Below are 13,073 nucleotides of genomic sequence, written 5' to 3' on the forward strand. Positions count from 1 at the left end.
ACAGAAATATTATTATTCTGCAACCTCAGAAAACTTGCTTAACATGATCTTGCATTACAATTACTCAAAAGCAATAAACAGCAATAGAAGTTGAAGACACAAATGGGAAAAAAAAAAAAATCACATGATTTCAATTGTGGAACCTAACAAACTATAGAATAGCAAGCAACCTCAAGATCAGAAATCTGTTGGAGGTTTCAACCTTATTAGACGTCGGATCCTACTCTTGTCCGTATTCTCCAGCATCCCCTTCACAGAGAAAACAACTCTATATCAAAAGACGAAAGAATGCAGTATAACACCTAAAACTGATCTCAAAACAAGAAGAGAGAGAGAGAGAGAACCGATAAGACAAAAATGTAGCAAAAAGTGGCAATGCATCATTTCTTTCTCATCTCATTCATTTAAAATCAAAGACTGAAGTCTTACTGTGCAAGTTGGAATGCAAGTTTTGATCGACAGTACTCAACATACTTAAAAGCATGTTGTGGACCCATATATTTGATGTGGAAAACTAACATGTTTTATGTTGAAAGGGGGAAAAGGTTACTAATATGGAGCCAAAATATCAAACTGTTTAGAATTTCTCTACCTTCCAAACAATTTCATCCAGACTTAAGCAAACCTTCCCATACTTGTCGAGGAAGAGGCGCTCGGTTGGAGTTTTCCGACATGCGTCCTTCACCGATGATATGATCACATTGATCACTTCGGTCACTTGAGTCCGATAAACAACAATCATGAAACAAGTCAACAGGATACATTATATTTGACAAAATAAGGAGAAACAGCTATTAGGACTCACAAGCCAGTTCATCATATTCATCCTTTCCAACAACATAAATGCAGACGTCCCCAAGCATGGTATATATAATATACACAGACCTGAATATAGAAGCGTTAAATTTCAGGAAAATAATTGAAACATAAGAAAAAATGAGGCATAGAACTAGAAAATATAATGGAGGGTAGCCTGAAAACAAAGAGTTAAAGAATATTGAAAATTAATAAAATGAGGCACAAACATAGAAACATGATGGAGGTAGCTTGAATCAACTAGATTTTTTCTCCTGTAATCCAGTACATCACCTGTCTTGGGTGCTGTAGCTACTAAAATGAGATCAAGCATCAGAAACAAGCATAAGCATACCTTGTACTTCCAAACTGGTACAAGGCAAGAAAGCTTAAGCATGTTCAGAAGGCATTATCTTTCATACGTAAGAAATATGTATAATATCAGTTTGTAAAGCAGCACCATGGAGATAGAGATTGGCGTCCATCTTCCAGCTGCGAAAATGGATCTATTTCCAGGTTTCTCTACATCTAGATTTGAATCTATTGGTGCAGAAGGGCCTGGTCTCGGCTATAACGAGGCTTTCCCATGTGTCAATGCCTTCCATAAACTATTTCTTAAGCCTGATTCAGGCCTGTTGAAGCCTCTGATACTGATGTAAAATTTAGCTCCTTTCAATTATACAGAAGAAGGCCAATTTTCTGCTCATCCAGCTGATAGCGGTGAAAAGATAATGTGAATATGAGATGTGGGATTTAAGTATAAGATACCCAAATTAAGTACTCAAAAAATGAAGCTCTCAACCTCTGGTGGTTAAGGCCCTGAAATGATTGATACTAATAAGATCATGGTCGCAAGTTTTTGTTGTTTGGATTTATCTTTCACATGCATATGTATGTAGTCAGCATATAAAAGAGTAAAGAGTGACATTATATGGCTACTGACTTCATTTTTTGTTTTTTTTTGCCCTATCTCATGATAGCCTTTAAAATTGTGATTTGAACTTTTGGTTTCTAGTTGTGGAGATCCATAAACGTATAAAAAAACTGATTACAACAAGTCAATAAAGGAATTCTTGTTACACAGTCTAGTAACATAAAACTTGAAGAGTCTTGGTGCTTCAAGGGACATTTGCATACTTGTGTGAAGCAACAAAAAGCTCTTCACTTCTAGCTCCTCTAAGATTCTCTGCTCCTAACTTTACCAGGAAAGACCGCCAATGTAGTCTTTCTTCAGCAGGAACTCCATGAAAGCTGCATCATAAGAAACATTACGCATAGATGACAAGAAGTTTAGTCAGTCACCAAATGAGATCATCAAATTGTAGCATGCCAAAGAAAGGATTCCTTCCAACCCTCATGAATTTCATGGAATAATCAGCTAATTTGCAGATCTAAAAGTTCAAAAAGAGCTATCGATTTTTGATAGTTTCACTCGATGCATCTGTAAGAAAAAAAATAATCGTGAGCTGTTATTTTAGTATATATCGGAAAGAGAATGGGAATCTCTAAGAAGATTCTTCAAATCTGCCTTCTTTAGAGGAAACCACAGACAATGGAGGATATCAAATCTCCAAAATTTGAACTAGATCAATGATTTGTATATAGTAAAGGAGTATCATGGCATTGGAACAGATAGTCTAATCTCCCTACAAATCACGCAGAAAAAGAACCACATTCAATCTCTCTCTCTCTCTCTATATATATATATAAAATCATCTGAGAACAAATTTCCCTGGTTCTTCTGCTTTATCAAACAAATAAAAAGAAAAAAAACAAAAAAAAAGCACCAAATAAACAGACGTCGATTCATTATGCAGTGCTTGGTGTTCTTTTCTCATTCTCAGACCAAAAATTGGCATAACAAGATGAGAAGCCTGAGATTGAGAGTATTTTGGATCTATGAAAAGCAAGAATGATTTCTTTCCAAAAAAAAAAAAAAAAGAAAACAAGAAAGATAGAAATTCATATAAAAAACTCATCCGCAAACAGGTGAGACCAAAAAGGTAATAATAATAATAATCTAATAACTGAACCGAGATTCGAGATCTGGCACGAATAGGGAGAAAGAAGGAAAGGATTCTGGCAATGGACGGTGGAGATTCAGAGCTAACCGTTCGATGAGGATGTTGCCGTCGGTGTTGGCGAAGAGAACGGCCAGCAGCATTCTTCCCCACTTCCTCTCCTGCAGCGTTCGCCGAGAAGAAATACAAAGGATATAGGATTTAAAAGTGAAACTGACTAGAAAGATCAGCTCTGCGCCTCACAAGGTGTCGATTTATTTATTTATTTATTGAGGAGAGGATCTGACTTTTTCAAAATGATATTATCCACGTTTCATGTGGAAATTTTTCCATCGTTTTAATATCTCTCTAACAAAATATTCATATAATAGATAAAATATGTCTTTGTCCCAAAATATCTCTAATATTCTAAATTTAGATGAAATTTGATGACCAAAATGGGATCATTAAGATGATCTTAGATCATCTATGATCTTGATCTCGAGGTAGTTTGATCTTTGATAATCTAAAATCATCATGTTCGGTATGTTATATTCCAGTGAATAAAGATTTTCGAATATTCTCAAGTAATTTGTTTGGTATTTTACAAAAGTCAAAGATAACTAACTATGCAATACCAAAATTACCCCTAATATATTTTATGAAATATATTTATTAATCATATAAAATATATTACAATTGAGTACTAAAGTACTTTATTAATATATTAATTATAAATATATTAAAATATATTTTTTAATCTTATAAATTATTAATCCTATAAAGATGTATTAGTTGTTATTATAGAACTATTATTTTTATTCATACTTATAACATATTATTTTAATGTTAATTATTGCCCAGAGATACAATCCAAGAAGGAGGAGGGAGGGGGTGTGGGGGGGATGAATTGGGTTTTAAAAACTTTCTTTAACTTACAATAATTATGTGCACTACTTAGATGAATTAAGTGTGCATGCAGTAGAAGCCATGAATTGATGAGTAAAAATTTAAAGCAATAAGGTAAGAAAATGAAAGATAAATCCGCACATATATAAACAATCAATTTTATAGTAGTTTGATATCAAGCTCAATACCTACGTCTACTCCCTAAACAACCTTCTTGAGAATTTTACTACAATCATCTGATTACAATAAGATTATTTTTCGAATTCACAATCTTAACTCGGTTTTATCCCCAAGCGACTCTTAGGCTCGTATAAATATAATTTCAGGCTTAGATAAGCCTATCTCACAAGTTTCAACACAAACTCAGGCTCTTTAAAGAGCAGATGATGTGTCATTGATGCACAAGTTGAGGAGTTTGGAAGCTTTTGTAATAAATATTCTCTTTTTCCCCTTAAGAAACACTTGATTGCATAACAAGATCGGAGGTTGGAGTTAAAAATCTCTTCTTGATTGCTCACTTAATGCTCAACTAAATTTTGAAAGAGTATTGGTATTTTCTCTTGTGATCTTGTGATTTTCTTTAATTTTCTTGCTTTAGTAATGGCTTAGACATCAAGTGTATTGATGTTTTCTCTTATGATCTTGTAATTTTTTTAAATTTTTTTGCTTTAATAATGACTTAGACACCCACTAAACCTTGTTAACATCACTAAAAATGGGTTTATAGCTATTGAAACTCTGAAAATAGCTATTTGGAAGTTTTTGGACAAAATTGCAGCTTTTTGAAAAATTAGCCGTTGAAGCTATTAGTTGTAGAGGAGTCAACTTAAGGTCTTTGAGAGTCAACTCGAGCACTAAGCATAGAAAATAATCTTTCTATCTTTTTTGAGAGAGTCGACTCAAGATGTGCGGGAGTTGACTTGAGATCTGTGTCAATGTCACTTTACGTGCTAGAGTCAACTCGAGATCTACTTGAGTCGACTCAAGGCTTGTACCAAATGCTGAAACTATGTCAGAGTTGATTCTAATAGTCCAAGAGTTGACTCCAGGCCTTCTTTTCTTGAAAATTACAAGGCTTGGCCTTAACTCTTGCTTCTTTGAATCTTCAAAAGGAGAGTCTTGAGCATTTTTGAAATAAGATTCTAGCTTTCTGAAATTTCTCTTCAAACACTTAAATACTTCATTAGTACTAATTATATATTCAAATATTTTAGTATTCATCAAAATCAAATCTAGAATCAACATTAATATTAATTTTGATTAAAAAAATATTACAAATAGAAGTGATATATTAAATAATTTTATTTTATGAATATAAAATATAATTTTAAATTATCATTTATTGTTACTCAGAATCGATTTGGCTTAGGTTGTTGAGTTGGAGCTGATAATGGAGAGGTGAAGGTGGCGATTCAGAAAGCTAGGAAGCTCGTCGGAGACCTCGGTGGAGTTGATAGTGGCTAGATTTATGGTCCAGCCTCCGATAGCACCCCGAAAAACCACAAGCAAAGGAAGTCTATTTGTCAGGATTTTTCAATGAAGGACACTCTGATGCCTAAGTCAGTCTTTTTCTGAGGAATGGAGGAGATTCTAGTGGAAGTAGGCAAAGAGAGAGAGAAGGGGAAGCCAATCTATGAGAGAAAGAGAGCTCTATGAGTTCACGAGAGATTGGTCCTTTTTTGAGACTTTATTGTACTTGGAACTATGAGAGACTTTCATAGGGATCTTTTTTAACACTCACTCTCTTGAGCTTACGAGTGGGACTAAGTAACTTAGGCTCTGGAATGCTTCCGAAAAACTTAAACTTCTCTGGACTTATCCAGAGGGCCCCTGAGAAATGGTTTATATAGGGAAGGGCTAGAACTCACCATAATCGGCATCTTGGGACATGCATGGGAGTTTGTTGGGTATAACCGCTCACACATTCAGAAGATATGATGTGATAGGATGAGATATAGATCTTAAGGTTAAAGAGGTTGTTCCGCCATTTGTGGCCTAGTTGTCATCGAATAGGAAGAGATTTGAATATCTCCTCACACCTTCAGACTGACCACATATGGGAACTGGCTAGCCGAGGTGAAGGACAGCATGGTTGGCTCATATCACCCATCGATTGGTCAGTTGTACCATATCAGATGGGTCAAATTTGAGGTGCATCACTTACCCTCCACTTTCGAGATTGAGGTGCTTTTGAGAGTTGGGGTGAAGGAAGTACAAGAATTGACCTAGATGACTAATTGTAGTATTATATGTTGAGCTATGGCTTATAACTGCAAAGCTATAAACCAAGCCATTGAGCTAGATGTGATAGCCAAGCTTTGTGGTTGTATGGTAGGTTGTATCACCTCAGCTACTTTTTTAAAGCTTTAATTGAAAGCTTCTGGACACTGCATTTATTGTAGACATATTGGCATCTCCACTTTCTGAAGTGGCATCATGATCGGCGAGTAATTTAGCACAATGATTGGAAATTTTTGCTGCTTGTGATCCCATGAGGCTTCAGTACCAAATGGTAGGTCGACATGTGTCCATTGATTGGATTGTGTGTTGTGAATAGTCGTGTCGAGCTAGACCCTTCAAGGCCCTATATAAAGCTTGGAGAGGGTAATGCAGCTACTTTTGTCATCTTGTTCACTGGAGCTAGAGAAGAAAGAAAAACTCTACTTCTACCACCATTGTTGTCTACCTTTGTTGCCTGATTTCTAGTGTTCGTTGAGTCCCCATTGAAACCCTTGGTTTTTTTTAGGTTTTTGATAGGCTCTCGAGGCATTTCTTTGACTTCTTGTGTGATGGCTCAATCTAGCCTTTTATTCAATCAGCCCAGCTCCCCAATGAATGAAAAAAAAAGAAGAAACCTGAGATGAAGGGAGTCTTCTTCTCCCTCATTTCTGATTAAGAGTCGGACTCCTAAGGGCTGCCAAAAACCTTCACATCCTTCTCTCTCTTTTTCTTTTTTTTTTTCCTTCTCTTCTCTACTTCTTCTTAAGGAACACTTGATTGCATAAGAAGACCGGAGGTTAGAGTTGAAAATTTCTTCTTGATTGCTCACTTAATGCTCAACTGAATTTTGGAAGTATATTGATGTTTTCTCTTGTGATCTTATGATTTTCTTAAATTCTCTTGCTTTAATAATGGCTTAAACACCAAGTGTATTGATGTTTTCTCTTATGATCTTATGATTTTCTTAAATTTTCTTGCTTTAATAATGGCTTAGACATGTATGAAATTGCCTACATTCACCAACAGTGGTATCAGAGCCTAAGTTCATTATGATATGATTTATGTGCATATTAAATTTAAAATTTAATTTAATTTAGATCTGATATGTGATATTTAGATCTAAATTTAATTAATAATAGATCACACAAACTGATATAAGATTATTTTGCTGTAAGGTTTACCCCTTATAGTGAAAAGATTATCCTAGTTTGTGCTGATCTTTGATAAAATCTGATTTTATATCATGCATGTGATGTTTATGATCTGATTTAGATGTGATCTAAAATTATAATCAAATCTGATGTAATTTAGATTAGATCTAAATTCATGCATATATGATATGTGATTAGATTAGATGATCCGATTAGTAAGTACTTGGATTAGATTGATTACCAGGCCGTCCGATCATAGGAGCAAGAAGGGTTTAAAGGCCTTCTCTTCTCATTCAATGGGATGCTCTTATGATGTATAGGGGTGCCATGTGATTAGATCTCATGAAGAAGAACACAAAAGGAAGAATTTATTTTTCTACAAAATCCTAGATCTTGAAACCCTAGGTTTGTTGTATGTGATATAAAGTTGTATAAAAAATAAGATATCTAATCTATATGATTAAAATTATTTTAATCATAAGAAAATAAAATCTTGAATTATAAAAAATTTTAGATATGATCTAAAAGGTATTTATGATTGATTTTATTTTAGTGTTATCCAATAATTTTCAGATCTGAAACTTCTTGAATCGTGTTCACACAATTACTGAGTCGATCCAGTTTTGAACTGAATTGATCCAATTTTCTTGTGTAGCTAGCTCAATGTTGATTGAATCGATCTAGTTTCAAAATAAAAAATCTTTACATAATATTTATTGTAAATTATTTACAAAATAAAAAGATTAAAATTATTTTAAATCAAAACTTAAATCCATATTAATGCTGAAACTTAATTGAGAACTAAGTGTAGAATCAATTAGATCTAGAATTATAAATTAAAGATCTAATGACATTGCATAGAACATAGGAGCATGGGTTAGCTCAAATCAGGTTCTTTTAATTGGATTAGACCTAAGGTTAGAATCAAAGAATTAATTGACCATGTAAAAAAAATTGATTAAGTCTAATCAAATATTGAATTAGATTAATCAGGATTTTTCTAATACAATAGTTGTAGATGGTCAAGTCCATATCTTTGATTAGACCAAATGGACCTTGATTGTGGGTTAGTGGTTGAATCCGAATTATTAGGTTGGTCAAATCAAAATTAATTAACCAATTGATGTCTAAGGTAAGTTTGATATTTCGATCGGTGATTTTTAATTGGAAGTGACTTACTTAACTATTTCGATGGTGTCTAAAGCAAGCTTAGCAGACCCTTCCACCGATCTCACTTACCTGATCAATTTGGTGGATTATGTCTTGATTAGACTGTTAAGTGATTCGAGTTGACCCATATCATTAATATTGATCAGTGTACTGATGCAGGTGCCAGTTCAACCAGCATGACCTTAATCCAATTCAATGACTTGGTGAAATCAGTGAGACGATTGTGGTTTACTGGTTGATGTCTTCTCTTCTTTTGACTCATAAATTAAATTTTTTAAATTATTAGGTCTCTAAAATAAGCTAGTTATGGAGATAACTAGATCATAGCCTCCCATTAAATTGGATGATAATGGATCCATTAGTATGATGATCATTGAAGGCCCAAAGGCCTAGAATTCATCTGCTATTGAAATTATCATTCATAATATGATGACTTAGTTGAGTTTCTCTGTCAAGTGGTCAGGTTAGTCAGTCAAAGTCGGGCCTGATTATTTGGTAATTAGATTTATAAGTATGATCATATTAATGGTTGGACCTAACCAGAGCTTGCAGAGAAGATCAAAATCAACTGAAAAGTTATCTGAGGCTAAATTAATTACTAAAAATTATTTAATAAAATAATTGGTTAAGAATTTATCCATAGATGTACATGGATGAGCCGATCAAAGTCGGACTCATGTGCAGTCTGTATGGATTCTAGTACCCACTAAGGAATTAAGGTAATTCTTTGGATTGGAGGTAGAGGCTACCAATTCGATCAAAATAGTGGGAGAACCTTTAGACTAAAGTCCAAATCTTTAGGCTTAATCAATTTATAAATATAGAGGTATTGAGTTTTTTCTTTCAGTTATGACTAGATGTCCGTTGTTTCATTCACTATTTGACAGTGACTTATTTATAGGACTCAATTTCGATAGATGATATCAAAAGTTGTAAATAATTCTAGAGTATGAATGAATCTTATATATGATTATGGATCCAGCACCTGAAGTTTCTACATCCAACACATATGATGCGATCAAAGGCACTTATCAGAAGTGGCCAACTGATCGTATCAGCATGTATTGTGTTTTGAGAGCAGCAAAGAACGTGATTTTAGTTGTAAATTCATTGATGCTGAGTGGGAGAAAATCTTTCAAATATTGAAGAAGTTCTTTTTGCACCTCTGAAGATGTGTCTTCAGTGGGGCAATAATTCTTTAAGAAAGAAAAGAAAAAGAAGGTGCAAAAGAGTCATACTTGGGCTAATGAGTCCAAACTGACAAAAGAATTTAAGGTTAACCTAGTCTGACAGAGTCCCTTAATCCGAACAGATAAAGAAAAAAAAATCAACAAAAGATTGTTGGACAAGGTACTTATATGATAACACCTTATGATTTTTCTATCTATGATACTACTACCTGGGTATTAGATATCGAAAGTCCATGTAAATTATTACAATGACTTCAGGTTAGTAGAAAGTTTGAAAACTAGAAGAGGTTCCCGAACGTTGGAGTTAGATGTTATGTTCCAATCCTGATTTTAAAAATTATCGAGTCTATTTTTAATTCTAATAATATCGTTTAAGTGATTGTCACTATTGTCTAATGATTTTATGATATCATTATGAATGATATTAAAATCATGTGACAACTAAGAAATGATATTTACACAGCTTATTAGTGTACTATACACAACAATCAAACAAACTTCTTAGAGTAGATAATATCATGGATTCCTATCTTTGACAATTTAGGCTCGATCATATAAACAAGAATAGGATCAATAGAAAAAATTTTTCAAAGCCAATGATTGTGAATCATTGTTAACCTATCAATCCTATCTCCTTAGTAAGATGACCAAGTCACCTTTTGCTAAAAAAGGTGAATGAGCCAATGATGTTCTAAAGCTGATATATACTGATGTATTAGATCTACCAAAATGTTTATCATAAATTTAGATTATTTGAAATATTCAAACAATTCCATAATAAGATAAAGAAACAAGTAGAAAGAGCATTGAAACTCTTCGATCAGACTAAAAGAAGAATATCCTTCCAGTGAATTTTTGACATATCTAGAAGAGAATAAGATTCTCTCTTATTAGAATCGACTTTATTAGATATAGTTTGATCCATAATAGGGTTTGCAAGTCTGTCGGTCTCCTTTTAGGGTTATGCTCTTAAGACTCTTGTTATGTTCTTAGTTGGATTCTGAATTAATCAGTTGCAAAGACTCCATATGAGATATGGATTAGGCATAAGCCGATACTTTCTTACCTTGAGATTTGGTAGTGTTCATTTTATATGGAGCATTTGCAGATCGATTAACTTGGATCCTGATCCTATATATATTATTTTGTAAGATAACCCCAAAGAATCTAGGAGATATAACTTCTACCATGCTAAAGAACAAAAATTATTCGGTATTCTTTTTAGAAAAGAAGTACCTTGGTGAAGGTACTAATACTTTTAATGAGAAACTTATGAAGTTTGATAGGTAGAAGAACCGATACAATATGGTGAACCCATAGAACCAGATTTAATTAGATCAAACCTAGAATCCATTATAGAGGCACCATTAAGGAGATCCGTTAGAATACCGTGTCTGCCAGATAGATACTTCGGTATCTAGGTCCGGGATGTGATTCTGTTGAACTCGATAAGAATAACAAGGATCTGATCGCCTATATAGATGCCATGTAGAGGTCCGACTTTGATTAGTGGCTTGGAGCCATCAAGTCTGAAATTGAGTCCATGAAGGTTAATGGTGTATGGACACTCGTTGATCCACTCGAAAGGATAAAATCTATAGGATGTAAGTGAATCTTCAATAAGATCAAAGAGCGCAGACGAGAAGGTGGAGACCTACAAAGCTCCTCTGGTTGCCTAAGGATATTGTCAATATTATAATATTGACTATAACAAGATATTTTTTTCTGTGACAATGCTAAATATTTTAGAGTTGGAACATGTATTTTGATAAGTGATCAAAATGCATAGCTTCATTGAGAATGAAGAAAAATCCTACAAATACAAATAGGTTAATAGTTCTATGAGTGTATTTCTTGTTTTGTATGTAAATAAAATTTTTTTAATCAAAAATGATATTTTTTACATTACAGAGAATAAAAGTTTCACTGTTATTATTATTCTCCATACAGGACTTTGGAAAAAGCATCCCTCATCTTAGGGATGAAGATCTATAGAGATACATCTAAGAGGCTGCTTGAGTTTTTTCAGTCCAACATACATAGAGTATTTATGAGTAAAATTTATTTTATCATGTACATTATGTATGAGATCGGATATGATATACTCACTAGGGTAGTGAGTGGATACTTACAAGATCCTGATGAGAATTACTAGAAGGTCATCCTTAAGTATTTGAGAAATACTAAAGATCGATGACTCGATTATAAAAAATTTGACTTAAAACTTATGAAATTTAATTTCAATTTTTAGTTGGATATAATAATAGCAAGAACATGTCGGAATACATTATTACCCTAAATAATGGAGCAATCTACTGGAAAAGTTTCAAGCAGAAAATTTATAGCCAAATTTAAATTGCAAGGCAGAATACATTGTAGCATTCGATGTTTGTAAGGAAGCTATATGATTGTATAGGTTCACTGATAAGCTAGGAGTGGCACCCTCCGATGATGGTCGTACTGTATTGCATAGCATCAGAGCCATAGCTCATGTCAAGGAGCCGAAGTCTCATTAGCTTATTAAGCATTTTGCATCGCTACCACCATATTCAAGAAATCTGTTAAGGTGATGTCGAACTTTAGAAGATCGACAGAAAGGAGAACTTGACCAATCCATTTACTAAAGCCTTGGTATCTAGGAGTTCTGAGATGATAATCGAAGAGGAGTATATGATACTATACTGATTGACTTTAGTCCAAGTGAGAGTTGTTGAGAAATGTCCTAAAGTCAATCATTTGACAATTATGCTAAGTATAAATGTATATGAATTGATTAATAATAAAAGTTATTTAGCCCTTTTCACCATAAGGTTACATCTTCTAACGAACTCCTATATTGTGATGAAGTCCTTAGGACTACTTTGATCGATAAAGAAGAATTTATCGTGTAGTTCTTAAATTGATTCGCGATCAAATGATACACTATTACTAGGATGATAGCGATATCAAGTGTAGGTTGTTGTGTGTCATATGCGTTGGTTTTCCTCGTAACTAAATGGTGTGGAGACACTGGCATGGCATATAGATAAGATGTAGGAGTACATCATCATGGAATATGACCAACTGTGGAGCACTTTGCTATCAAGGATAGCTCGCGAAGGGTATGGGTATAAGTGTCCCTTCGACTTGAGATCATCATAGTGACTTGCAAGCATCTCACTATACTTTGGTGCTGGACTAATTAAATTTTTAATTCAGTGACAAAAGATTTTTGAGTCCAATAAGTACTTAACAAGTTGGTGCGTAAGTCAAGATGAGATTGATCCCTCCGAATTAGTAGGAGATATGCATCAGTGTATTTCAATTTAGCAAAATCTGGATGCGGATAATCCATGTAATAGATTTGAAAAAGATTAAAGTATATTGTGGATAACTTATCTAGGATTGACAGTTAAATCTTAGATCATCCTTGAGTATTAGGATCAAAGAGATGAATTATACGATAACCATACGCCAATAGGTTCTTGAATGTTGCTTCACCTTTATTCGATCTATCCAGATGTCGGGTCACCATTGCTAGATAGTTACATTGATTGGTTCAGAAAGTTATTCCTGTACTACTAGCTTAAGTTCAAACCTATGGGGTCACACTCAAAAAAAATTTCTGACTGATCATGTGGCTGATCAACGATCGAGAA

At 33.9% G+C, this 13,073-nt stretch overlaps 1 protein-coding gene across 1 annotated transcript; it reads right to left on the reverse strand.

Moving 5' to 3' along the window:
• LOC105060635 (uncharacterized) lies at positions 1–3,059 on the reverse strand. Its single transcript, XM_010944422.3, has 5 exons — positions 2,907–3,059; positions 1,933–2,046; positions 806–885; positions 593–717; positions 1–249 (listed from the first exon to the last, which is right to left on the reverse strand). The coding sequence occupies exons 1-5, from the start codon at positions 2,957–2,959 to the stop codon at positions 178–180; spliced, it is 444 nt and encodes a 147-aa protein (XP_010942724.1). The 5' UTR covers positions 2,960–3,059; the 3' UTR covers positions 1–177.
• Between the last annotated feature and the right edge of the window lie 10,014 nt (positions 3,060–13,073).

This window comes from Elaeis guineensis, chromosome 16, assembly GCF_000442705.2.
Source record: "Elaeis guineensis isolate ETL-2024a chromosome 16, EG11, whole genome shotgun sequence".
Classification (NCBI taxonomy): domain Eukaryota; kingdom Viridiplantae; phylum Streptophyta; class Magnoliopsida; order Arecales; family Arecaceae; genus Elaeis; species Elaeis guineensis.

Excerpts from the sequence above, each read along its gene's own strand:
- LOC105060635 (XM_010944422.3), bottom strand. The coding sequence starts at position 2,959 with ATGCTGCTGGCCGTTCTCTTCGCCAACACCGACGGCAACATCCTCATC. Across the intron at positions 2,047-2,906 it reads GGCAACATCCTCATCGAACG|CTTTCATGGAGTTCCTGCTG; the intron begins GTTAGCTCTGAA and ends CTTATGATGCAG. Across the intron at positions 250-592 it reads TGGATGAAATTGTTTGGAAG|GGGATGCTGGAGAATACGGA; the intron begins GTAGAGAAATTC and ends TTCTCTGTGAAG.